We start from the raw sequence: 25,690 nt of genomic DNA, 5'->3' as shown, positions 1-25,690 counted from the left end.
GTATGAAACACGTCTTCATCTTTTTTGTCAGGGCCTGCCACGTCCTTTCTTTTTAATAATAAGGTTACGTGTGGTTATTTAGGGATACAGACATCAGTAGCCATAGTAACACACCAGGCTTTCTCGTTTCAGTACAACGGACAGCTCGCTGCCTCTCTACTTCCTCCTCTTCTTTCTCTGTGGACAGTATATTTGGAGATGATGAGGAAGTATGGGGTCAACATGAAGTTTTTGTTTTTTTTGTGAGATCTTTTCATGGCGGCAATCATATGTTTGTGTCCCTCACACAGCCTGTTTGGCAGTGGTCGCCTGCCTGGGGTTATAGAGGCAGGCCTGGCAACTGGAGGGTCGCCAATTTGAATATTGTATGAAGGGAAAGGAGAAAATCCCTCTTTATATATTTATGGTGCGGGGTACATGTCAGATGTCCCTATATCTGTGGGTTTACATTTGGAAAGAATTTCTAAGCACGGTAATTCGATTTCATCTCGCCTGTCTATATCTATACCTCGCTATAATAAAAAACATATAGGCAAATACTGCAAATGTTCTGATACTGCTCATTATAACTGAACATTGTTATCTCCATATAGGTAAAACATTTTTGCAACAGTTCTTGTTATATTACATGAGAAATGTGTAGTAAAGTGTGTTTCTTTAAAAGGTATTTAAGCAACAAGAAGAAGAAAATAATCCCACATGAGCCAATGCTTATGTTGTTATGTAATCAGATTTGAAGATACATCACAAGTTGGCGATGCATATATCGCAATTTGATTTAGCTTTAGTTTTAACATTGAGTCACATAGTGGAGCTTCTGGGTATCAGGATTTACAAGGCCCTATTTTGTAAAGGAAGATGTGTAGATATGCTGAGGAGTTATATTTGTATGCTACAAAACATGACTTACAAAACATTATTTTTCCTAATATTATGAGTTGATTTTCATGAAACTGCAACAATTATTCCCAATATTTTTACTTTTTTGTTGTAAAATAATAGCTGTTTTTTCCAATTTGTGCTGTTTATAAATTATTTTTATGATTATAAAATTGTATTTATATGTATTTATTTATTTATTATATTATTTTATTTATATTTTATATAAAATATTATCTTACTTGATTATATCTATTTATTCTTTTTTATTATTTATTAATTGTATTAGAATTTTGCCTTGTAAATTTTCTTCCTGTAATTATGTTTTTACTCCCAGAATATTTTTTTCAGAATATTTTGACTTTATTCTCGCAACATTCGAACTTCTCCGGCTATGTACTTTTCCAAAAATTACAACTTTATTGTTTGTTTTGTTTCTCATATTATAACGTAAAAAAATAACACTTAAAATAAATAGTTAAACATTATTACATTCGTTTTTGGAGGCTGCTGCAGGCCAATAAAACGACAGACCGCAAAGGGTCCCTGGGCTGTACTTTGGACACCAAGTGTACAGGATGACCAGTGGAAACAGGATGCAGTAGAGCTCAGACCGTGAATACCTCTCTACATGTAATTTTCTTTAAAAGCTCTTTATTTTGAGTACATTGGCAAAAATGACAAACATATTTTTTAATGTTGTCACTATGGGGTGTTGCATGTAAAGGACACTAACCCAGATTTGTCCTGTTGCTATCACACACACCCTAAACAGGAAGTGAGTCTGCAGCAGCCTTCCATGCAGCTGTACACTGGTGATCGTTGGCACTCACCGCCTTTACACAGTTCCTCCACAGTGGTCTTTGCTTATGTGTCAATGATGATACAAGTTACTGTGGCACTCACCTGTCCAGGTAGAGGAGGTTGATCTGCGGAAAGCCATTCCACTTCACAGTATACTCCACTCCGTCAGTCAGTCGGGCATGTTGTTGTCCGCAGGTGACAGGAAACAGCAACTCAGTAGTGCAATCCTCAGATCAGTGGAAGATTAGCCCTGCTGGGATTAGACGACCAACTGGTTGGATGGGATACAGGAAGTCCACAAGTTGTGGGGCGGTGACAGACCGGCAGGCTGATTGGGTGTTTGGAATTACAACCACGTACAGAAAAGATTATTGGGCCCTCTAATGTGCATTAGTTACTCTGCCTTCTGTTGACATTCATCTGTAAAAGCACGTGGGCCACCAGGGCCCTCTTCATAGGGATTAGGACTGGAAGGCAGTGTTCCAGTGCAAATTAAACACACACAAAGAGAGGGCCTCGTGTTATACACGTGTCAGAATGATAGCACCTAAAAAACACGGCAACATGTGCTTTCAGCACTGCACAATTTATTATGTTCCTGGAGGTATACATATGTATAAGTTAGGGTGTCCCGGAAAGTACACATCAATAGAATATATTTTGATCCACATACAACAACTAGATGTTGAGTACTTTTTGGAACAATCCACATGCCCAATGAACATCGTAGACCACATTAATGTAAAAAGCAGTTCACAGGGGTACTAATTCTGTACCGTTGACAAGATTTCTCTGGAATTGAATGAAAAAACAGTTATTAATCATCCATACATAAATAACACGCAATAATACAACTATATGAGCAAAGTGACCCAAAGGAGAAGAATACACAGTAAAGTATGGAGGGAAAAGAAGAGGCCCTAGAAGTGAACCCTGAAGAACACCACAAAGAGGAGGTATTGGAGACCAGTTAAATACAGTATCTATGCTATTGAGTGGACAGCCAACTGTTGAGGTCTTTTGAGGAACAGTTCAAAAACATGAAAAGAGTGATATGTAGTATTCTGGTCACTGGGCGTTAGTGATGAAACAAAACCTTGAGACATTACCTTACGTTACATTACCTTAGCACTGCATGAAATCATGAAGTCAGCCACAGCATGCCCGACATGATCATTTCTCCTCCTATTCCATGTGGAAATGGTATGTTTTCGGCATCTTAAGTTTCTACAAAATACTTTGAGGCTAACCGGTTAGCTCACGAGCTTGTTAATTCCATAACTCACTAGCTTGCTGGCTTGAGGCCATCTCCAGTCCCTGCATAAGAGTTGAGCAATATGTTGTAAACAAAGAATAATGTGTGTGTAAAGGTGACTATAGGGTTGTTATTTTATGTCTACGGGCTTTAATAATATTTAAACCCTTTTTTAGAAAGTCATAAAGGGCTTTTCCTAGCTCTAACAATGGATTATTTAATTTGTTAACATAGACTCCTATTTACAACAGTTAGGTGTGGACGCAATTAACCGCTGTAAACAAGGGATGACTGTTAACAGTATAGAGAGATAAGTAGAGGCCCTAGAAGTGAACCTTGTGGGACACCACACATCAAAGGGGAGGTATATCGGTTGAAGAAGGAAAAATTGAAAGCTGCATTTATAATTCCAGTTGCTTTCTTATGTCAGTCAATATAAGACATTAAAAAAAAATCTTCTATTATATCTAATGGTAACCAAAGCTAACTAGACAGTTGAAAGCGAGGGTGCACCAATACAAAGTGTCACAGACAAACACTCTCTCACGTGCCCTGACATCCTGTCAGTAAAGGTATCGGATGCAGACACCCCGCCACATTCAGTATCCAGTTCCATTTGGTACAGATATCTTCAGGACATTACACTTGAAATATTAACAGCTATATGTTGTCATTGAGGAAACTCTCAAGTCATTTCCAGAAGCTCTAAAATGCATTTCACTTTGAAAAGATGGGGATCTCCAGTTGGATCAATCTCAAGTGTGTTATTTATAATGTTAGAAAGTCATGTTTTGTCACACTGCTTGATGAGGACAGTGTGGGTGTATTTTCATTAGATGTGACTGACAGTTACTATGGTAACCTACAGCAGGAAAGCCCCCGTCTGTCAACAAAAAAGTGCTTATCCCAAATTAGAGCATTACCACCGCAAATATATATGAAAACAAACACTGTGCATGTTTAGGAACTATGCATAGTAGTACATCCGCCGGCAGCTGCCATGTAAATTTCACACTGATATTCTGTGAACTGAAAGAGAAGCATAAATCTATTTAAGTTTGGAAATCTTCTGCCATGGAAAACACACCCACGTGTCATGTCATCACCATATTCAATGACTCCAAGAATACTATAAATGCATTTACATTCATGTAATGCACACATGTGTGAAATTATCACACCGACGCACCTTTTGGAATCACGCACAAGCACGGTCACACACGCACAAAAAGAGTAAATTCCATCGCTGTCCATTAATGAGTTCCTGGAAAGGAACCAGAGATACTGTAATAGAAAAGGTGAACACTTCCCAAAACTCCTCAGTTGAGTGGACAAGATTAGTTTGAAAGAAAAAGTATTTTGGAGTATGTCACCTGTAGAATACTCTGAAATCTTGTGGGTTTTGGTTGTTAGTGTATATATAACTCATAGATGTCCAAAGTGTGGCCTGCACCTCTTTCCTTAGTGGGCCACAGAATATTCTAAATATACAAGAAAACTAAAAAAAAAACTGCAAAGATGAGGGAAAAAGAGCGAAAATTAGTCATGTGAGATAAAAATGAAATGTTGACACAACTACTGAAATTACATGTTTACATTATTTTATGCTTAGCTATTGACTCATTTATTTTGAAGAACATGTAGTTCTGCGCCGGATGTTGAAACACTTTTATTTTGGTAGGGAACTTTTCTTTTTCCTGTATGTGGAAAAAAAATTATGTTGCTTGCTGTCCAACACGACAATGTGCTCACGTATTTTCTCAGGTTCAGTTGTTTGCTTGTTTAAATATATTGAGAAATAAGTTAAAAATGTTGCGGGTCGCGGGGGTGCTGGAGCCTATCCCAGCTGTCTTCGAGCGAGAGGCGGGGTACACCCTGGACTGGTCCCCAGCCAATCAGAGGGCACATACGGACAAACAACCATTCACACTCACATTCATACCTATGGACAATTTGGAGTCGCCAATTAACCTAGCATGTTTTTGGAATGTGGGAGGAAACCAGAGTACCTGGAGAAAACCCACGCATGCACGGGAAGAACATGCAAACTCCACACAGAGATGGCCGAGGGTGGAATCGAACTCGGGTCTCCTAGCTGTGTGGCCTGTGCCCCAATATTAGACATAGAAAATAAGACACTCAAGACACAAATAAGACGTGTGTTCGTGTATATTGCAAAAAGGTGTTTCGTGTTATGTGGACAGGACAGGAAGTGACGTTGGGGTCAGAGTTGAGTTTTACCTTGGAGCCTGTGTTATTATTATGATTATTACATTATTATGATTGTGCCTGTTGTGAGATAATTGCAACCTGTCATTCCGACATTACTGACACCTAGTGAGCAGTGTAGAATATCACATCATCGACATGTCTTTGAATGCGTCTTCTGAATGCCTTATATTTTTGTTAGTTCATTTAACCATTTTAAGCTTGGAAATCCTTCTTTTAGCCACATAAATACATACAATTGTTTTAATAATGCATCATTTCTTACTAATAAAAGCCTGCAATGTGGAAAAGGAGGCCTATTTTCTACATTTGGCTAACTAGACAACATAACTAAACAAATGTTAGACGCAACTTTTGGTTCACTGTGTCAATGAAACTTGAGAAGTATCGTCAGCTGTATTGGAATGCTTGGCACGTGTGCTACCTAATGTGGCGTGATACCTTTGATCCTTTTTTTTATGAATAAGACACATTTCCAAATACATGCACAAACGGCGAGTAAAAATGGCAACAAAGCTTTTTTGCGACCCATTCACATTTCTCTCTGTTCAGTGAATCACTTCAGCCTCCACACACTATTCACAAAGGCGTGCTAAAGCGCTTTAAAGAGCCATAAAGCGTCGAGGAACGAGGAGGATTTTCTGTTCTGACAAATCCATTTGCAGTTCAAAGCCATTGCGAGAACAACCAAACAAAGAGGAGAAGAAGAAGAAGAAGAAGAAGAAGAAAGGGCGTCATTCATGTCCACTCTGCGCCCACTCATCTGCTGAGACAATAATGTCAGTGATTAAGACAGCACGAAGGATGGAAAGGATGGGGAGGAGATGAGGGAAACCCAAGGAGAGAAGAAGAGTGAAACGATAGGATGATCAAAAGGCCAGTGCGCCCTCCTGTGGTAAAAACGTCAAACTACATCTCATACATGTACAGTACAATACATAGCCCAAAATGACTGAACTACAGACTAATATTGACTTAAAGTGAAATTTTATTTGCAAATAAATGTGTATATTCTAGAAAAATATGTAATAAAAACATCTTAATGTTAATTTCCCAAACAAATTTGGAACATTGTTCTTTTTTCTTGCCATCTTGCTGTCATTTCCAGTTAAAATAAAAATGTACTCTATCTCATACTTTGGTTAGGGTATGACTCGTATTGCACATTCATAAGCTTTTAATAATAGGTTTTAAGTTACATAGTGTAACAAAGTTGAACGAATGTATTGTGATGCAAAAATAATATTTGTTCTTAAGACTCATGGAAAAAGAGGAGGATGTTGTATTTTGTATTCAGTATACATTATGCAAAACATTTGAACTATAGATGGCACCTAAAAAATAAAGACGTAATGGCACAACTTGGTGAAAGCATTTCCGGTGTAATGTTATTATACATGAAACATTAAAACATAATTTTGACCTTACCTGCTATTTTGATTTATATTCTCTTTATCTTTTCCAAAATACACAATATTTCCTCCACGTAGAAAAATGCATAAAAGTGACACCTATGTGGACCGCTTCTCCACACCCTGTTTGATCCCGAGCACCAGGTGAACAAACCAGTTTATCTGAACCATCCATCCTTTCTCCCTGCAGATCTCTATTTGGTCCAAGAGGTGACGCTGGGCCTCGTCTTCGCTGCGGCCGACGGTCAGCGCCTCGCGGATGTACTCGATGTCCTCCTTGCTGGTTAGCTGAGGCATGCCTGGTGTGGACATAGATATATATTAGCATACATACACCAGTGGCTATGCTAGTATCACGCAGAAAGGCAGCATACCTGTCATTAGCATCATGGAGAAGAGGATTATGAGCAGGTTGGTGTGGTGCCGAAGAGCGACGTAAGCTTTTACACACACGTCCTGATGCAGACACAGAAAGTATAGAAAAGGTGCATACATGTGTTATATGGGGAATTCCTCCATTTTGAATTTTGAATCTTGAAGCACCTGGAATTTCTGGAAGTGGGGGCTGCTCTTCTTTCCTGATGTTCCCATCACATACAGGAAGTCTGGCGTCAGCACAAAGGGAACCCACTCTTTACTGATTCCCATGAAACTCTTGTAATTCCCCAGGATGTGACCAAAGTCGATGTGGAAAAGATTCCCTACAGAAAGACATACATTTACTACTGTAGCATAGATACATTAAATAATGAAATATTTACCCGATTACCAGATTCAGTGATCATGATGTTGTCATTGTGGCGATCACCGATGCCAAGGACGTAGGTCGCCACACAGTAGCCACCACAAGAATATAAAAACCTCTCCAAGGCCTGCTGAAACTGGAAACAGAGCCATTCCCAGTTTGTAAAACACAATAAGACCACTTCCACTGCAGGTTAGGAACAATTTCACATAAACATAAAACAAACAGTAGTGTCATAGACTGTGACACTCTTGACAGGAAAACCGCTGAAGCTCACTTCCTTCCTGTGTGCCGTTTTGCTACTTCCTTTTAATACTGATGAAAACAAAACAATTCAGTGACACAGTAACTACACAGAAGAAGTCTGTAATGTTATGGTCACCTTTTCTTCACTGACACACTTGTCCCGCAGCCACTGATGAAGGATTTCATCTTTAAAGGCCCCGGTGCTTCCTACAACACTCTGCTGGATGTTAGCAATAGTGGTGGCGTCCTTTACGATCTCTATCATACCTGTGATCAAGAGGAGGACATGCTGAAAGAGAAATATGTGACTAATTTTTCTGGAGAAACCTCACTTATACTGTACCTATTCTGTTTCCAGTGGAAATACAGCCATAAGGTAACAGACACAAATCCAGAGATTCTGTCTCCCAGATAGATTGCATGATCAGCAGAATCTGACGACAAACAAGAACCATAAAAGCATCATCAACTCAACCATAATCATCAACTGAGTCAGTAAGACATCTGAAGTGAGGACACTCGCTTGCCTGCAGGATGAGCATGTCCTGCCGGAGGTCGTCGCCATGTTTAAAGATGATGCCAATGGGGTCCTTGGCCAGCGTGGTGGGGTCGGCCCTTTTGAACTGCAGCCACAGCGGCTTCTTCTTTGATGCCATGACTTTGCACTGCTCAATCTGTGCACACAATAACCATTGTAGTGTCTGTAAGGCAGGGGTGAACTGTGGCTATTTGCGGCCTGCAGTTTACAACAGCAAATATTGAAAAATAAGTAAAAAGGCACATGTGGAAATACTTTTTCAGTATGCCGGCCTCAGTGGAAAAAAATCGACATCATAGACATCATATTAGAGCAGGGGTGCTCATTAAGTTGATCGCGATCTACCGGTCGATCGCGGAGGTGGTACTGGTCGATCGCGGCGTGACATTAAAAAAATACAGTGAAGAAAATAAGTATTTGAACACCCTGCTATTTTGCTATTTCTCCCACTTAGAAATCATGGAGGGGTCTGAAATTTTCATCGTAGGTGCATGTCCACTGTGAGAGAGATAAACTAAAAAGAAAAATCCAGAAATCACAATGCATGATTTTTTAACAATTTATTTGTGTGATACAGCTGCAAATAAGTATTTGAACACCTGTGTATCATCTAGAATTCTGACCCTGAAAGACCTGTTAGTCTGCCCATTAGAAGTCCACCTGCACTCCATGTATCATCCTGAATCAGATGCACCTGTTTGAGGTCGTTAGCTGCATAAAGACACCTGTCCACCCCATACAATCAGTAAGACTTTAACTTGTAACATGGCGAAGACCAAAGAGCTGTCCAAAGACACCAGAGACAAAATTGTACACCTCCACAAGGCTGGAAAGGGCTACGGAGCAATTACCAAGCAGCTTGGTGAAAAAAGGTCCACTGTTGGAGCTATCATTAGAAAATGGAAGAAGCTAAACATGACGGTCAATCTCAATCGGAGTGGAGCCCCATGCAAGATATCACCTCGTGGGGTCTCAATGATTCTAAGAAAGGTGAGGAATCAGCCCAGAACTACACGACAGGACTTGGTCAATGACCTGAAAAGAGCTGGGACCACCGTTTCCAAGGTTACTGTAGGTAATACACTAAGACGTCATGATGTGAAATCATGCATGGCACGAAAGGTTCCCCTGCTTAAACCAGCACATGTCAAGGCCCGTCTTAAGTTTGCATATGACCATTTGGATGATACAGAGGAGTCATGGGAGAAAGTTTTATGGTCAGATGAGACCAAAATAGAACTTTTTGGTCATAATTCCAATAAGCGTGTTTGGAGGAAGAAGAATGAAGAGTACAATCCGAAGAACACCATCCCTACTGTGAAGCATGGGGGTGGTAGCATCATGCTTTGGGGGTGTTTTTCTGCACATGGGACAGGACGAGTGCACTGCATTAAAGAGAGGATGACTGGGGCCGTGTATTGTGAGATTTTGGGGAACAACCTCCTTCCCTCTGTCAGAGCATTGAAGATGGGTCGTGGCTGGGTCTTCCAACACGACAACGACCCGAAGCACACAGCCAGGAAAACCAAGGAGTGGCTCCGTAAGAAGCATATCAAGGTTCTAGCATGGCCCAGCCAGTCTCCAGACCTGAACCCAATCGAAAATCTTTGGAGGGAGCTCAAACTCCGTGTTTCTCAGCGACAGCCCAGAAACCTGACTGATCTAGAGAAGATCTGTGTGGAGGAGTGGGCCAAGATCCCTCCTGCAGTGTGTGCAAACCTGGTGAAAAACTACAGGAAACGTTTGACCTCTGTAATAGCAAACAAAGGCTACTGTACCAAATATTAACATTCATTTTCTCAGGTGTTCAAATACTTATTAGCAGCTGTATCACACAAATAAATTGTTAAAAAAATCATGCATTGTGATTTCTGGATTTTTCTTTTTAGTTTATCTCTCTCACAGTGGACATGCACCTACGATGAAAATTTCAGACCCCTCCATGATTTCTAAGTGGGAGAAATAGCAAAATAGCAGGGTGTTCAAATACTTATTTTCTTCACTGTATCATCCTAGCATCAATGCCGTCACTTGATTGATATACAGGGCAGCCATTCAGATGACAACTGAATGTTGCCCTTCGGGCGACCAATCAAATCAAACAACGTCTCTAAGTGCAGCAGAACTTACGATGTCAGCCTATCATCCATCCCCGTTACTTGATTGACATACAGGACAACCAGTCAGATGACAACTGAATTTTGACCTTTAGGTCACCGCTCATGCGTAAACAACGATGCAAAGTGCTAAGCTAGTCGGCGAATTGCGTCAGATTTTAAGCCCTTGCTAAAGTTTATGGTCACTAAAATGAGTGAAGGAGCTGGACCAAGTAAAAAGGCAAAAACATATCACTCCCATACGGAATGGGAGGTGGACTTTTTTTTCACAATGTCTTTTTCGAAGTGCGTTTGCCTGGCTAACCTGGCTATCAGCAGCTACTGTCCGGACTATGCATCCCTGGCTGATTCAATTCAGTGCAAGTCATCAAAGTAAACTCAGGTAATTACAAAAAATGTTAATAGTTAATTATGTGTGTTTTGCAATATTGGCTCATTTGGTTATGTAAGGTACATCAACATACATTGTACGTACAAATAATCCTCAATACATTTGAAAATAAATAGATGTTTTGCATTTTTGTAGTGGGTAGATCATTTTGACTCGGTCATTTTAAAAGTAGCTCGCATGCTGAAAAAGTGTGAGCACCCCTGTATTAGAGTCACTAAAATGTGTGTCCATTTTACCAGAAGGCCTCCAGCTCTCAGTCCAGGATCATACGGGACTCTGAAATTCTGCGGAAGACCAGCTGATTGAAGGGTCTCCAGCTTCTGACGCATCTGAAACACCACTGACAAGAATACAGCATTTATCAGTGGCTCCATTACATCATGACTTTGAGATTCCAGCCCAGAAAGTTCACTTTGACACCTTGTGCTGTGACGTCGTACTTGTCCGGAGATATGGTCTTGATTTCTAGGGTGACCTTCTGTAGAGCCTCAGTCACCTCCACCTGGATAGCACCAGATGATTATGGATACAATCCAAATCAATGTCATTCAATAACACACATACATATAGTAGTTTTCCCTATCATCGACACATGCATGCATAGTTATATACGTAGTTGCTCACCTGTTTACCAAAATCCTGCAACATACATTCGCCGCACCCTCGTAGGTACGCCTCCAGTAGGACCGCATATCTCTGCTGGTAATGCATGGACTGGGCGATCTCACTCCGCAGGAACCAGAAGAGGAAATGGCCGATACGCTTACTCTGAGAAGACAAAAAAGGGTTGAAAATAGAAACAATGTATGAAAGCTTTAACGTTCTTGTGAGATTAAAATGCGATATTTGTCGTTCAGAAAAAGATATACCATCGGCATTAAAATAAACAATTAATCACGCAATAAATGAAAATGAGCTTCATAATATTGCCAGGTGCATGGAACAGCCAGGAAGAAGGATCACTCTGTGCATTGATTTCAGCAACTTAGCACATTTGTGCCATAGAACAAGGGCGTGAATGGAGTGAGCCCAGGAAAAACACAGGAAAAATTCAATTAATCGACTGTAATATACTGTCACATATTTTTTCTTTGTATCTTATTTGTATCGTTCTCACAGACCCTGTCTTGTGTATCGTCTCGTCTCGTGAACCGGGTGTCACGTGACACCCCTTTGAGTGAAGCATGCTATTTGGGATTAAGTAAACTTACCCTCAGAGCTCTCTTGAGCAGGAACCTAACCAGGGCGCTATCATGATATGGCTCAAACTTGACAGCCTGCAGTAAACACAAACACCCATACAGACATATCAACTAGTTAATAGGGATAGTCCATTTAAACAGCAAGGAATAACATCCAGGAAACAATAACTAGTTGATCAGGTGGGAAAAAATACCCTTAAGGTGATGACTCCAAACAAGAAAAGCTTTGTCAACAGCAAACATTCTTCATGTTTACAAATAGAAAAATCACATGGCATTTGGAACGTCAGAGAATGCAGGATTATACAAGTAAAGCCTCAGAGAAGATATTTCTTGTTAACTCATTTGTGTGATTTTATGTATTGACAGAAAACGAGACAAGCAGGTTAGCTTGACAAAGAAGTACCTGGACAAGTTGCAGGAGGTATCTGAGCACGTCGTCGTCCTCCAGGGTCTCCAACTTCCTCACGGCCATTGAGCGAACCTGAGCATCCGAGTAGTGGCAATCGAGTAGTTGCATAGCCAAGCCAACATCCAAAACACTGAACAAAACAAGGCCAAAGGAAAAAGTGATGACCGATACGACACCAGGTACCGACAACCTTAGACATTCAACACATTTACTGTATTAAGACCTTACTCTTCAATAAGGCCTGTTATAAGTGAATTGGTTTCAGACCCAACAATGAAAACCTGTTTTTCATATGGTTTTTAACATAGAGCCCTCTAGACATGAATTAACACCCCTATAGTCACCTTTACACACTTTACCACTGCTATAGAGGACATGCAGCCGCTAGAGTGGATATCCACGTACCTGCTGTCCCATGCAGTGCTACGTTCCAACAGTCGGTGGGTGGCAAGCACATCTTCTTGTTTACCCCACCTGACTGAGGATAGCAGCTTTGGATAGGCCCTGACGGGAACATATTGTAAGCTTTGAGTGCTTTATTTAAATATGAATTTTCTTTTCGGAGCAAGGAAAAACAAGCACCTGGGATCCCGCATACACCCATGCCGGAAATGCCAGAGCAGCTCTTTGTCCTCGGGACTCAACGGGTGTAAAGGGTCAGTAGCCACAATGGCTTCAAACTGTTTCTTCAGATGATTTGGCATCTCTCTTTGACCTCGCTCCCCTCCTTCAGATTCCTCGGGTACAGGACCGCCATCCCGGCCCAGGTCACGGTTCTTGGGAAGCACCACGGGGTAGCAGTACTTGTCCAGTAAAATGGCAATGGCCATAGATGAAGCCTTGTCCGGGTTGGTGGCTGATGTGAGTTTGTCGGCGTTGATGCTGCTGCTGCTGCTCTCCTCGCTCTTCTCGGGCATTTTCCACATGTGGAGGACAAACTCACCCTGGCGCAGCAGGGAGCGATGGTCTACCAGAAGAAGGTTGACGTAGTACAAGAGGCGGCTCTTGGTCTTTCCTTAAACATCAGCAGGGGGAAGCAAGGTGAGGGTTCCATTGTGGTGTGTAAACATGGTGGGCGACTTTACCATCATGGTTTCCACCTCCTGCTGTGTTATCCTGGTAGGATCCTTTTGAGTTTGGAGTCTGGGGTTGTTTCCTACATACCACCTGAGCAGGAAACCGGAAAAGTCTTACCCGTTATCAAAGAAAAAGTCCATAAGTGTAAAACAATAGCAAACGTTACCTGGAGGTTAAGCCTGGCACCTTTCGGTAGATCCTTGATTTTAATGTTAAACTCCAACCAACAGTTCCACAAGACTTCTTCATTGAAGGCTTTAGGGGATGTCCTCTCCTGCAAAATATATTACAGTTACAGCAGCCATTTTATTACAGTATGTCTTCTCATGGAACTATACTGGAGAAATTTAAAAAATAATTTAAAAGTGTTGTGGCATGTGTACAGTACATGTTGGAATTCCTCAATGAACCACAGCTCCCCATTGCCAGCAGCACTATTTCGACCTCAATGGTTGTACGTTGACTCATTTTCAGTAGATGGAAAATCTCTACTGCTACAAAGGCTGTACATGGACTACTCTAAAGTAGTAGTATTACCCTTTGAGAAGATTTACAGTAATATAAATGGGTGCTGAACATTTTCTGAGATACTGCATGTACATTTTATGACCTGGGCAAGAAGTTGTTGACTGTGGAAGATGCTGGCCTCGATGAACACAACAAAGTCTGGAATTTTGGACAGTGTTGGGATATCAATTCCCAGCACCTTGACCCTGAACTTCCTGTTGCAGTCCCACATGGAGATGGTGAACACTCGCTCGTGGTCCTTCTCTGCGATAGTCAACTGCTCGTGTGTGCCTGGGGGAAAAAGACAGAATCAAACCCAATAACTTCAAAGACAAAGTGGTGTATTATTCAGTTGTTTACCTGCTACACCAGTGCAATCATCCACTTGGGCCCAGTCCTCCTCATGGACTGAATCCAGTTCAGGACAAGGCGGCTTCTCCAGAGCCAAGTGGATCTCGTCGCCATTTTTTAGACACTGACGGATCCAGTTGAAGTTCTGCAGTGGTTCATCTCCATGCAGATACTCCTCCCTGTTTAAAAGTTAATTAATGTCTCACCTCACTGATCCTCTATAAAAGACACGTTGAACAAACCTGCCACACACTCTCAACACAAAGTCTGACTCGGACGTGTTATCAGGGATGCCCAGCACCCCTCTTTTATTTGCCGTTTTGGAGAAAAAGCAGGCTAAAACCTGTATAAGACAGAAAATACGATGAAATTCCACAATAACTGAAGGGGAGAGAGCCAAACTTCCTTCTACCTGTGCTGGTGTGTCTTCAATGGAGACCTTGATGGTGTGACTGGTTGTGCTAATGTGGATTACCACCAGGATATGGCCATTGCTGACCTGGGAAGGCAAGGTGAAAAGGTCAAGAGCCAAACAGACATAAGGCTATACAGTATTAGCTGGCACTATAACTTCTGAAGACAAACGATAAGATATTAAGATATTAATCATCTTTGCAGGAAACTGACAGGCTGTAACATCCTTATTCAACGTGACCACTTCACTTGTGTGTGAGGTTTTTTCCGTTGTAGCCGTCGGTGACGTCGGTGAATATTGCATTGAAGCAATTGCAACCGGGGTGTTGTCTCAGAAGACGTTTCTGAGACATGTTGTGTTGTGACAACATTGGAATGTTGTGTGACAACACTACCCTATGGTACACTTCAAACTTGGTAACACCTTGGTAACACCCTGAGACAAAGGCTTGTACACCCCAAAGATCGGGAAGACCTGTGTTAGATTCTACGCTTGGGTTTGCATGTTCTCCCCGTGCATGCATGGGTTTTCTCCCGTTCCCAAAACATGCTAGGTTAATTGGCGACTCCAAATTGTCCATAGGTATGAATGTGAGTGTGAATGGTTGTTTGTCTATATGTGCCCTGTGATTGGCTGGCGACCAGTCCAGGGTGTACCCCGCCTCTCGCCCAAAGACAGCTGGGATAGGCTCCAGCACCCCCGCGACCCTCGTGAGGATAAGCGGTTGAAAATGAATGAATTAATAAAGAAAACACAACGTAACTACGTAACAACATAGCCACTTTTGAAGGTGCATCCATGACCCCTGTTACAACTGAATAGAATAGTAATGGCGGATTCCACCCAAATGATGGTGATTGGCTGTCAGAGGCCTCATTCCACTGCATCTTAGCAACTGTCATGTTGCACCACAAAAGACTGAAACCATTTTTAGTCGGGGGGGGGGGGGGGGGGGGTAGCCTCTACCTCTGGATATAAATACTTGGACCCCCACATCATCCCCCTCAGGCTAGAACTGTCTTATCCAGTCTATGAGGATGAAGTGATGAAGCCTGCTGGGATGAGAGGCGAAACATCTTTTAAGACAACCGGAACAGTCCAGTTGCAATTGATTTAATGCCCTGAAAACAGCCTAAAGACAAAGTATAAACATATGATGAACACATTATAATTTTATTTACTACAAATAGGGATGCTCCGATTGATTGGCCACCGATCAGTATTCAAGGCCGTTCACAAAAATCACATATGGGCTGTATCATGTAGACTTGCCAACGCTCTGAGCCGCCAAGGGATGTACTTTGTCCCATATTGCCGTATCAACACTTGTCTGTATACCCTCAATGGCTGTCTTGCCAACAGTCATGCATGATATAGTCATGGTATTGGGTTGCATGTGTGCTTCAGACACTGAGAAACTATGGGTTTCACTGAGGCAAACCACATACAACACCACAACTTACAATTGAACATACCTTCCATAAAAGGTACTCAGGCAGCAGCTTGTGCGTCACCCAGGGGTCCATAGAGTAGAGTTTTGGATCACGGTCCGACAGTTCGATGCGTCGAGGTGTCAGCAGCTTCCTGCGGGTGAACTCCAGCTCGTCATCGTGCACGTTGCTGACGTCGGTAACGTCGTAGCCAATCAGGTAGTTGAGGTAACGTTGGTACTGAAGGGTCTCATCCGATGGCTGCGGACGAGGCACCAGCTTTATCCGGCCTACATCCTTCTTCAATGCTTTATAAAAAAACAAAAAACAATCCCAGGTTGTTACAATGTATCACAAAGACAAGAGGCTGTAAACAAGCAAACCTTTCCAATAGCGTATGCAGTCCAGCGTCTGGAAGACTTGGTGCTTGTCGTAGATCTCACACATGCTGCCTTTCTTCTGGTAGAGCAGGATGCAGTGGTCAGGAGAAAAGCGCTGGTAGAATTCCGGACAGAGGTTTGACGTCACCGCCTTCAGCCACACCTGGGCCTTCACCTAGGAGTTGACAATTGTGTAAAGCCACCCAAAGTCACGCAGAAAATAAATAACACATTGAGCAACCTGTTCCACTGTCCAGTTCCCTGCAACCTCTACTTGTAGAGAGTCGGGGCAGGTCCCGCCCCTCGCCATAGTGGGAAGTATAAACTCCACAGTGATGTGATCCATGGAGCTGCAGGTGGATGACATGATGGCCTTCTTTCTTCTCCGGCGACGACTGTCTTCTCGCAACACCACTCGCTCTTCGTCGCTCACCTGGATCAGCTGGTGCTCGTCCATCACCTAGCTTGAGGACACAATTGTTGTATACGGATGTTTCATTTTACAGTCACCGGGTTCTGATTATGTCTTCTAATATGATGACAAGACATGAAGTCTTGCTAAAGAGGAAGATAAAAATATAATTTTACAAAAATACAGTTTATATCTTGAAGGTAACAGTTATTGCTTTTTAAAGGGCTGATGTAATTGTACAATAGAAAAGCACCATAATCCGAACCAAGCAGTCTTATTTTAGACTACAGGATGTAATGACTGGTGTTTCCCCGCCTTCTGTCACATCTCTGAATGAAGTTTTAAGAAAACAGGAAGCAAAGGTCGACACTGTATGAATCTAAAAGTGCACAAAATGACACAGCCTGTTCTTAAATGTACATAACATATGTACATGGCAAACAAACGTGCCGCCATATCTAAATGAGAACCAAATGAGTTATCAAAACTTCAGCGGAAGTGGTGCTCAACACTGAGTTATAACGGTATATAATTGCCGGAATAATGTCGACAGAATAGCAAAAAGCAACTCACCAAAACACAAAGAGGGCGATGACACCCGCCAACGAAAGATTCGTCATTTAAGCAAGACTGACAGAGCACGTAAACTTTGAAAAAAAAAGTGTTTTTAGATGAGCCGACAGTGTTGCTTCCCTTGCCAGGAGTCAAGCTCATTTGGTGGATTTTTGGACCAGCAGCTCGCCGGTTCCGGCGTTTCCTTCAAAATAAAGTATAGTCATCTTTTCCTGAATTGGAGTAAGATTTCATGCTTCACTACCATGAGTTTTTGATTGGGATTTTATTTAAAAAGAGCATCACAAATGCATTAAGTGCATGTTAATGGATATATAGTTTTGCTGCACTCCCGTTTTATGGAGCAAATTTTACAGCGCTGCTAATATAGTTACAGACCGTGGACGATCTTATTTAACACATTATTACATATTAGATTATTTAAAATGATGTCACACGTGACTGGGATTGTAAAAAAAAAGGCAGCACGTATATCCGCATATATACAGTATGTTTTGATAATACAATAATAAACAGTGCCGTCTGCAACAACCAATGAGAATTCGAATAGCTGGAAATTGACGGCAGGCTGGCCCAATAGGATCGTGTTTATCCCAGCCTCCTTTTCCCGTACAAGGCCACTGTTTAGGTGAGTTAAGTAAAGTTCATTAAAACTTTTCCTGCTTTTAAAGCGTTGAATTCGACACATGACCGCACCGATGTAATGAATATGCCCTAAACTTGCAAAATACGAGACAATATTGAGATGACGACGTCTGTCGTTAACACAAATACCAGCTTAGCTGTTCGCTCTTAAAGCTTCATTGTTGACGTTGTTGAAACTCCCTTTTACGTACTAAAAAAACACCCACTCACTGCATTTAATGTATTTAATAGCATTTTGTCAACTCGGAACATTGTGTTTTTTAATGAATAAGGTACACTATAACCAATTATTTTCGTTTTCGTCGACTGAAATCCCCTTTTGATAGTACTTTCGTTGCGTAACAAACCACACCGCTTCGTCTTGAGTTCACATGACATAATTATAACTGGTCGACTACATTTGATCTAAATAATATTATGTGATAACACTTTTTACGACTTGCTCCATATGTATTCGTCATTCACGTAGCATTGAATGAATGGAGAACTGCGCGCATGCGCGGACTATCAAAATTGTAAACAGGTTGTCACATGATGGCAATATGGTGAAACAGGGACTAAGAGAATTTACAGTATATTATTGGTAGATTTATTTGTTTAAAAGAATGAAGAAATGACATAAGTACTGCAAAATGGAATGTAAAATTATGTAATATTATATGTTCCTCCTGTTTCAGTGACTGTGAACATCATGATGTGGGAGGTAGTGATCCCTAAAGGGCTGTCCACTCACCCGAAACAACACAAGGAGCCTCCCTATGAACACACAGGTATCCAACCTTGCCATTGCGACAAACTAACATTCTCATCGGTATCTCCTGTGGTTGTGATCTCTCCTCAGCTGACCTTCCAAAACTTCAGGAGGTACCAGAGAATGAAACAGCAGCAGTTTATCAAGTCGAATTGAAGCGTTGTCCTCCCGTACGCGACGCCCACTGGCTTACTCAACTCGCTCACATCGCCACCGGTCCTCAGAGCCCACTACTACGAGAGCCGTCCCACAGCAGGTAAAAGCACACGTGTGTACTCACCCCTTTTGAAACACGATGATTTCTACTGATGTGTTAAATCACAAATGCACCAGGAGTGATCTACATTCTTACGCCCGGCCACCCCTTCCTCACTCCAGGGAGCGACACCACAGCAGAGTAAACCAAATATGTCAATTTTAAGAGTTAGCTTTCGTGTGACGGACGTCTGACAGTGTATGTTACCACAGACGAGCAGCGAGGGTAGCGCCACAGTGTCCACCAGGTCCTCTGGGTCTGATGATGAAGACATGGTCTGGAGCATCTCCTGGCCTGCCACAGTCTGGCACTGTTTTCTCAAAGGTACCAAACATTACTATTAATGTTATTTTTGCTTCTGCGGCAAATATGGAAGGATCAGAATATTTAAAAGCATATACAAAAGTGTCAAGGTGGAGGGAATTATGGACATGTTTATGTACTAGAAGTTGTAATAGTTGAATAGAAGTTGAATTTATTATCTCCCTGCAGATACGTACCTACGTTTCCACAGTGGCTCTAATGCTGAATGGCAGAACGTTGAGGACCTTGAATCAGGCAACGAGGAACAGTCGACATCTCTGAAGGTATTTTTAAGTCAATATTGTCGTAAGCATCTTGTTAGTAGACTTAATGCCGCTTTCATACATTTCCGACTCCACAGAGTTACGGCTCCGAGGGTCTCCAGCTCATCGCACATTCAGAAACTGTTCTCTCAGGTCAAGTAGTCCTGCAACTCACCTTTGACTCTGGAGTAGTCGGGCACAGCCTCTTAACTACCCGATGTCAACTGGACCACCCGTTCTATGTCAAAAATAAAGGTAGGTGAAAGCAAAGAGTTACGGAGTGACGTCTTATTCAACATTGAAATGATTGTATTGTCATTTTTATCAGGTTGGTCATCATTCTACCCGAGCTTGACCGTGGTGCATTATGGGATAGCGGGCTATGAAATGAAGATAGGTGATGTGTGCCTGCCTCCGGGTCACAGAGAAGCCAAACAAATAGATGACTCGCTTGTTTTTGACACATTCAGGAGGTAACGCCTGCATTATATTTGACCTTATTCAAATTAGCATAGTTAGTAATTGTGCGTCAATCTTCCTCAGTTATGATTTCACACCAATGGATTCTTCGGCAGTGTACCTGTTGAGCAGCATGGCCAGACGGCGGCACGCCTCCCAATCCAGTGGGGGCGCTGTTTCACCAGATCGAGACACATTACAAGGTTTCAGTCCATTCTTTTACATTGTCAATTTAGAAAGGGAATAACATAGTATGAAAAAAAACAATCTACAGGCAGTCACAGGACCAGCCACGCACACGCTCCTCTCCGTCAGCCAATCAAAAGTCAGTATGCCAAGAAAGCAGGAAGTCACCACACCCCACCCAAGTGCAAGCGGCCAATGAATGCGTTCATGCTTTTTGCCAAGAAGTTCAGGGTGCAGTACACACAAATGCACCCAGGCAAGGACAACAGGTCTGTGTGAATCCAGATTGCCATTCTTTATCCTATCATGCATGTGAAATGACATGCGTGTGCGTGCAGAGCCATCAGTGTTCTCCTTGGTGAGCGGTGGAAGAAAATGCAAAACGAGGAGCGACGGGTGTTTACCTTGCAGGCCAAAGCGCTCGCTGAGGAACAGAAGAGACTCGACCCAGACTGTTGGAAACGCAAACGCGCTGACTACGTAAGAACACACACACATGTGCACAGTAATTCATCTATTATGTTAAATTCACCTATTTCTCAGCAGGGGAATTAGACTGCAGACAAGCAAGGATGGCCAATGCAGGACTACATGCACATTTACAACAGCCTAAACACGCTGAACATGAAGCATTATATCTCAATACATTAGCTTTGGAGTTTGCTCTTACTGCTTTAAATGACGCTATAAATCAGGCGTAAATCTCCTATATTCCAAGCACATTAGATTTTTTTGCGTGTGTGTTGATTTCCATGATTTATTTTAAAGCAAATTTCCAAAAATCTTGATATATGCTTGAAACAGAGGTGCAGGCTTAGGTCTTTTTAGGTCATGTCAAAGAAATTACTTTTTTACGCATGATTGTACATGACATTCATGGCGATCACAACCATTGGAATACATGCTGGCATGCATGTAATATCAATATCCTCAGTGTCAGAACCATAATAACATAAAGGGCTTTTGCTTGATGGCAGCCATGTTTTTCAACCAATTTTGCTGACCAATCTTTGTTGGTCAGTTAGAGGTTTGTGCCAAACTTTATGGTGATTCGACAAGACGCCCTAAAGTTACAGTGGGTGTTTTGTAGTGTGGACCTATGGGGTTTGATTAGTGCCACCATGTGTAGTTATTGTCGGAAAATTAATATATACCACATAGAGTGTGTGAATTGTTTCATATAAATGACCTTAAGTGCAATTTTAATAACAATACATTTTTTTAAGGATAAAAGTTCAAAAAAGTATGTTGTACTACAACATAAAGCAGGTATTTAGTAGGGTAGTTTTTTACCAAAGGTCTTTATTATGATGGATATGTTACAGTAGGTTGTCATTTCCTAGACAGCAAAATACAGTAATCTGATATACGTATGTATCATGGTGGAATAGCTAAGAAGTATTTTTGTTTCAATGCTTTACTTTAGCAGACACATTCGTTATAAATGATGTGTTATACAATACGACATACCGTAAATGCTCTATTTATAACCAGCGGATGGGGAGGCTTATTATTACGTTTTTTGCCGGCCTTTAGCAGTAGCTTGAAAAGTTCTGAATGGATTTGGATGAAATTTGCAGAAATGGCAGGAAACAGGATATGGAAGAAGTGATCAATTTTTGGTGGTGATGCGTGTCGCCGCCTGGATCCAAGAATGAATAATCCAGGAATTTGTTTGCATGGCCTTTGTGTATATATAACTCCACAAAGAAATGGTCACAGTACTTGTTCGGGACATTTAGCCTTACCCTACACTGCGCTCTCATGCTAGGTATTAGCATGCTAACGTTTGCATGTTAACATTGCTAGCATGCTAATAGTAGCATAGTATCATTTTTAGTCTTTTTTTATTGGTGCACTGGACACTATTATGCTAGGTATGAGCATGCTGACATTAACAAGAGCATATTGAATTTTTTTGTGATTTTAAGGAAACAGGACTATCATGCTAGGTGTTAGCATGCTAACATAATTATACAACATTTTGAACATTTTCAGAGGTACACGCTTATACAAACAATTAGCGCTATTATGCTAGGTGTAACATTAGCATGTTAGCATTCTGCAAGTCATTCAAACCCTTCCATGGAATGTTTTCATAGTCAAGGAATGTAAATGTGTCGAGAAAATAAATATTTATGCTGACCACTCATGATACTTCAAATATGGCGACTGCCTTCTTGTGAAGTTGATAAAAACACATTTTTTGACCCGGGGCTACTAGTAGAGACAGTAGGGTTAGTTGAATAAGGTTGTTAATTGGAGCATTTACGGTGTAACTTGTGTGACATGAGTGAGTTTGGCTTTTATGTCCACTGCAGGGTGCTGTGAAGCATTAATAACATGTTGCTATAATAATAAATTCAATGTTTGGTGTTCCAGAAATATTGCATATGTACAACCTGTGTTATTACAATATTTATAAAGCACTGTATACACTTTATCATGTTAAACTGCCGTGCTATAATGTTTAATGAAAAGTGTTGATATAATTTTGCTTTTGGGGCTCTGGAGTCTTTTAATGTCGCTGCTTGTTGTAATATAAGTATACGTATGTAATATAAGATATGGAAAAGAAATAAAGAGGACTTACATTTCAAGTCAAAAAGTCTTTATTCCATCTGTTCCTATTTACATACTGCACACGCTCGTGGCTGGAGATGAATGTGCTAAACGGCTACAATGATATTGATAAAAAAGCATTAACAATGTGTTAAATCTATGATCAGTAATTCAGTAGTGGAGTTATCAAATAGAATCCACACAGTTATACAGTATATATGTGGAAATGGCTAGAAAATGTCTTAGAAAATATATAGATACAGTAAAAACTTACAGTAATTTGGCCTTTTGGTGTTTCAGGGATATTTACACACACTCACACATACAAAGTAGAATGATAGTTGCTGTAGGAGAAGCTGGTTGTTTGATTGATCGTGCCTGATTGTGGACCATTTAGACAAAATACTGACAAAATACGTTCAATACTGACAACACAATTTGGATGGAATGTCGCTCCCCTTCATGAAGCTAACAAGACAGTATACCCACCTTTAGAAAAAGATAGAAGTCATCCAACAGTCATAGCAAAAAAAAGCTTTAAAGCTTTAAAGTACAAGAGTGTGAGTTACAAAAGGCACCGGAGCCAATGGCAGTCATCACTACTTTTTTAAACACTCCTAAATAATGCTGGTTAACTAGGGAATTAGCCTAGGAAATGTTTTATGTTTTAATTATTAAAATGGAGTCATTTGTATTCTGTGATTTAAATGTGCTTTTGCACCCAAATGCAACGGATACAGGGAAATTATATTAGCATTCTGTGAGCACAATAGTGGGAGACTTTGCCTTTTTTCTTTGAAGGAAGCCATGACATTTGCAGAAGATTACTTTAAAGTGTAAAATAAGTACTCACAACTCTTGGACGCTTGCAGAGACGACTCAAGTTCATCGTGTTTTAGCGTTAGTGTGTACTGCAAGTGTGGGTGGCCTCTACATGAGTGACTCAAGGCTTTCAGCAATGTTGGTCTTCCCCAACAGTACCGATCCATTGGTTTCTGGACTCTGGAGGGCTCGCTGGTCCTCCTGGCTGCTCACCAGACTCAGCACTGCACGGTACAGATACTGGTACTGCTCCTGCAGAGGGATGATGGTTTTTCTCATTATTGTCCCAACACAGGTATGTGTTTAAGTACTTACTATATCATTAAAGACCCCCGGCCTCATGAGGTTGGTCATACGTGCCACCTGGTAGACGTCGGCTTGTCCCTCCTCCTGCAACTGATTGGACAAGGTGGTGAGGGCACAGAAGAGCCCAGATGTAACGCCTCCCAACCTACACACACACACAAGAAAGCACAAGTTCAATAGGATAAAAAACAATTACTAAGTCCAATGCAAGGGAAATGTATGTTGTACTCACGGGTCGTGTACCACTGTCGGGCCGTTTGTGTGTCTGTTGTGCTCACTGACCGTGTTGATGAGGTCAAAACAATTCCGAATTGGGCTGTCTGGGTTGGGCCAACAGGATGCGATGTAAAGCTGAACCTCCAGGGCAAAATTATTCTATAAATCAAGGATATTTAATGTTACCCTCAAAAAACCCATAAAAATAAAACTATAAAATGGTGGCAAATTTGAATTTTCAGTCAAATAGTGACAGTTAGACATAAATTTGTTGGAAATTTGTAGACGAATTACAGTAGGTCCTCACTTTTCGATCCACAAGCAAATGGCAAATCCACGTGTAATTGAAACACCCTAAACACTTTAAGGTTAATGTTACACATTAAACAATTAAACAAGTAAAATTCGGACCAAAAAACACAAATATGCAATTATATGGGCAGAATGAAAGGTGAATGTGAATAAAATGTAGACATCAAATAAGAATTTCAATGCAAAATTGTGACGGTTAAGACTTGATTTGGGTGATTAAAAAAAAATGTATATATATTGGTAGATTTTTGGGTTGCACGGCGGGGGTTTCCACGGAGTGGTTAGCACGCAGGCCTCACAGCTAAAAGACCGGAGTTCAATTCCACCCTTGGCCATCTCTGTGTGGAGTTTGCATGGGTGGGTTTTGTCCGGGTACTCCGGTTTCCTCCCACTTTCCAAAAACATGCTAGGTTAATTTGCGACTCCAAATTGTCCATAGGTATGAATGTGAGTGTGAATGGTTGTTTGTCTATATGTGCCCTGTGATTGGCTGGCGACCAGTTAAGGGTACCCTGCCTCTCGCCCGAAAACAGCTGGGATAGGCTCCAGCACCCCCCCCAACCCTCGTAAGGATAAGCGGTAGAAAATGAATGAATGAATGAATGGCAGGCTTTTGGTAGTATTCATGGTGATTAATGGTAGTATTCTGGTCGTGTATTATAAAATGGGCAATACCTGAATGGATTCTAAAGTAAAGTCCTGCACCAGGACTTTGTCATCATTGGAAAGACACAGCATCCTCTCCCCCGAGTACACCACAGTGAATCCTTCAAAGTTCATGATCTGGTCTTTAGAAGGCCAGTAAAGACATGGTTCCCCGTTCTCACACTTCTGAAAGAAACAAGTATGTGAAAGCTGTAAAGACACATCTAAATAACGTGTGTGTGTGATCCAACCTGGTGATGTGAGTCAGGCAGATGGACGACGGTGTGCGTGTTGTGTTCCCAGATCATTCGCCAGAAATCCTCCACGGTGCTGCTAAGAGGGGTCTGACTCACGATGAATTCTTTACTGTGATGATGACCCTGTTGGAAAAAAAACCCAACCAGCAGCATGACATAATATCTTCACAACACCTTGGATTGACTTTCTCTATAATAAATAAGGAACTTGTTTTACCAGCACATAAGAGGCGTTGATGTAACCTGAGGAGTTTGCTTCTGTGGCAGTTAGACAGACTCTGGATCTCTCCACTACAAACATAGACACGTGGATGTTACTTAGGTTCACATGA

General features: G+C 41.4%; 4 protein-coding genes and 1 long non-coding RNA gene across 10 annotated transcripts in view; 2 read left to right on the top strand and 3 right to left on the bottom strand.

Moving 5' to 3' along the window:
• LOC131132093 (anoctamin-1-like) overlaps window positions 1-1,896 on the bottom strand; it is a 102,885-nt gene extending 100,989 nt beyond the window's left edge. The window contains exon 1 of the mRNA XM_058077360.1: window positions 1,786-1,896. Within this exon, the coding sequence (XP_057933343.1) occupies window positions 1,786-1,822 (37 nt within the window). The 5' untranslated portion in view covers window positions 1,823-1,896. The remainder of the gene's footprint in view (window positions 1-1,785) is intronic.
• A 3,256-nt stretch (window positions 1,897-5,152) lies between these two features.
• On the bottom strand, window positions 5,153-17,662 carry pik3cg (phosphatidylinositol-4,5-bisphosphate 3-kinase, catalytic subunit gamma). 3 transcript variants are annotated; one of them, XM_058078707.1, is made up of 24 exons: window positions 17,376-17,660; window positions 16,632-16,850; window positions 16,394-16,565; window positions 16,056-16,318; window positions 14,578-14,664; window positions 14,408-14,508; window positions 14,175-14,344; window positions 13,918-14,105; window positions 13,474-13,581; window positions 13,316-13,397; window positions 12,813-13,245; window positions 12,636-12,734; window positions 12,225-12,360; window positions 11,828-11,893; window positions 11,241-11,384; window positions 11,037-11,118; window positions 10,853-10,956; window positions 8,098-8,244; window positions 7,914-8,004; window positions 7,707-7,837; window positions 7,349-7,460; window positions 7,123-7,280; window positions 6,954-7,035; window positions 5,154-6,878 (listed from the first exon to the last, which is right to left on the bottom strand). In XM_058078707.1, the coding sequence occupies exons 1-24, from the start codon at window positions 17,514-17,516 to the stop codon at window positions 6,679-6,681; spliced, it is 3,516 nt and encodes a 1,171-aa protein (XP_057934690.1). In that variant the 5' UTR covers window positions 17,517-17,660; the 3' UTR covers window positions 5,154-6,678. The 3 variants fall into 3 exon arrangements, with proteins under 3 accessions (XP_057934689.1, XP_057934690.1, XP_057934691.1); XM_058078706.1 differs by having other exon boundaries at window positions 5,153-6,878; window positions 14,408-14,664; window positions 17,376-17,662; XM_058078708.1 differs by having other exon boundaries at window positions 14,408-14,664; window positions 16,632-16,854; window positions 17,376-17,661.
• Window positions 10,123-12,410, top strand: LOC131132779 (uncharacterized). The gene is made up of 2 exons (XR_009130429.1): window positions 10,123-10,607; window positions 10,856-12,410. It is a non-coding gene; the product is annotated as an uncharacterized LOC131132779 (long non-coding RNA).
• A 296-nt stretch (window positions 17,663-17,958) lies between the features above and the next one.
• Window positions 17,959-22,846, top strand: LOC131132775 (HMG box-containing protein 1-like). Its single transcript, XM_058078709.1, has 12 exons — window positions 17,959-18,003; window positions 18,698-18,790; window positions 18,862-19,027; window positions 19,105-19,168; window positions 19,240-19,351; window positions 19,520-19,614; window positions 19,692-19,848; window positions 19,922-20,066; window positions 20,137-20,255; window positions 20,327-20,507; window positions 20,577-20,718; window positions 20,782-22,846. The coding sequence occupies exons 2-12, from the start codon at window positions 18,712-18,714 to the stop codon at window positions 20,791-20,793; spliced, it is 1,272 nt and encodes a 423-aa protein (XP_057934692.1). The 5' UTR covers window positions 17,959-18,003; window positions 18,698-18,711; the 3' UTR covers window positions 20,794-22,846.
• The window catches only part of ptprz1b (protein tyrosine phosphatase receptor type Z1b), a 39,810-nt gene continuing 36,952 nt past the window's right edge, over window positions 22,833-25,690 (bottom strand). For 3 of the 4 annotated variants that reach the window (XM_058078701.1, XM_058078704.1, XM_058078705.1), the window contains 6 exons: window positions 25,576-25,649; window positions 25,353-25,481; window positions 25,132-25,287; window positions 24,161-24,303; window positions 23,938-24,073; window positions 22,833-23,874 (listed from right to left, as the gene is read on the bottom strand). In XM_058078701.1, the coding sequence (XP_057934684.1) occupies window positions 23,731-23,874; window positions 23,938-24,073; window positions 24,161-24,303; window positions 25,132-25,287; window positions 25,353-25,481; window positions 25,576-25,649 (782 nt within the window). In that variant the 3' untranslated portion in view covers window positions 22,833-23,730. The remainder of the gene's footprint in view (window positions 23,875-23,937; window positions 24,074-24,160; window positions 24,304-25,131; window positions 25,288-25,352; window positions 25,482-25,575; window positions 25,650-25,690) is intronic. The other variant, XM_058078703.1, reaches the window with a different exon arrangement.

Source organism: Doryrhamphus excisus, chromosome 7, assembly GCF_030265055.1.
Source record: "Doryrhamphus excisus isolate RoL2022-K1 chromosome 7, RoL_Dexc_1.0, whole genome shotgun sequence".
Lineage (NCBI taxonomy): Eukaryota > Metazoa > Chordata > Actinopteri > Syngnathiformes > Syngnathidae > Doryrhamphus > Doryrhamphus excisus.
The sequence above is the reverse complement of the archived record's forward strand: the minus strand, read 5'-3'. Positions and strand labels throughout refer to the sequence as shown.

What these genes read in the sequence shown, in the direction of transcription:
- LOC131132775 (XM_058078709.1), top strand. Translation starts at nt 18,712, where the DNA reads ATGATGTGGGAGGTAGTGATCCCTAAAGGGCTGTCCACTCACCCGAAA. An exon ending in CTGGCACTGTTTTCTCAAAG is followed by an intron (nt 19,352 to 19,519) that starts GTACCAAACATT and finishes ATCTCCCTGCAG; the next exon opens with ATACGTACCTACGTTTCCAC. An exon ending in GTTCTATGTCAAAAATAAAG is followed by an intron (nt 19,849 to 19,921) that starts GTAGGTGAAAGC and finishes CATTTTTATCAG; the next exon opens with GTTGGTCATCATTCTACCCG.
- pik3cg (XM_058078706.1), bottom strand. Translation starts at nt 17,516, where the DNA reads ATGAGCTTGACTCCTGGCAAGGGAAGCAACACTGTCGGCTCATCTAAA. An exon ending in GTGCCAGGCTTAACCTCCAG is followed by an intron (nt 13,398 to 13,473) that starts GTAACGTTTGCT and finishes TTTCCTGCTCAG; the next exon opens with GTGGTATGTAGGAAACAACC. An exon ending in GTACGACGTCACAGCACAAG is followed by an intron (nt 10,957 to 11,036) that starts GTGTCAAAGTGA and finishes TATTCTTGTCAG; the next exon opens with TGGTGTTTCAGATGCGTCAG.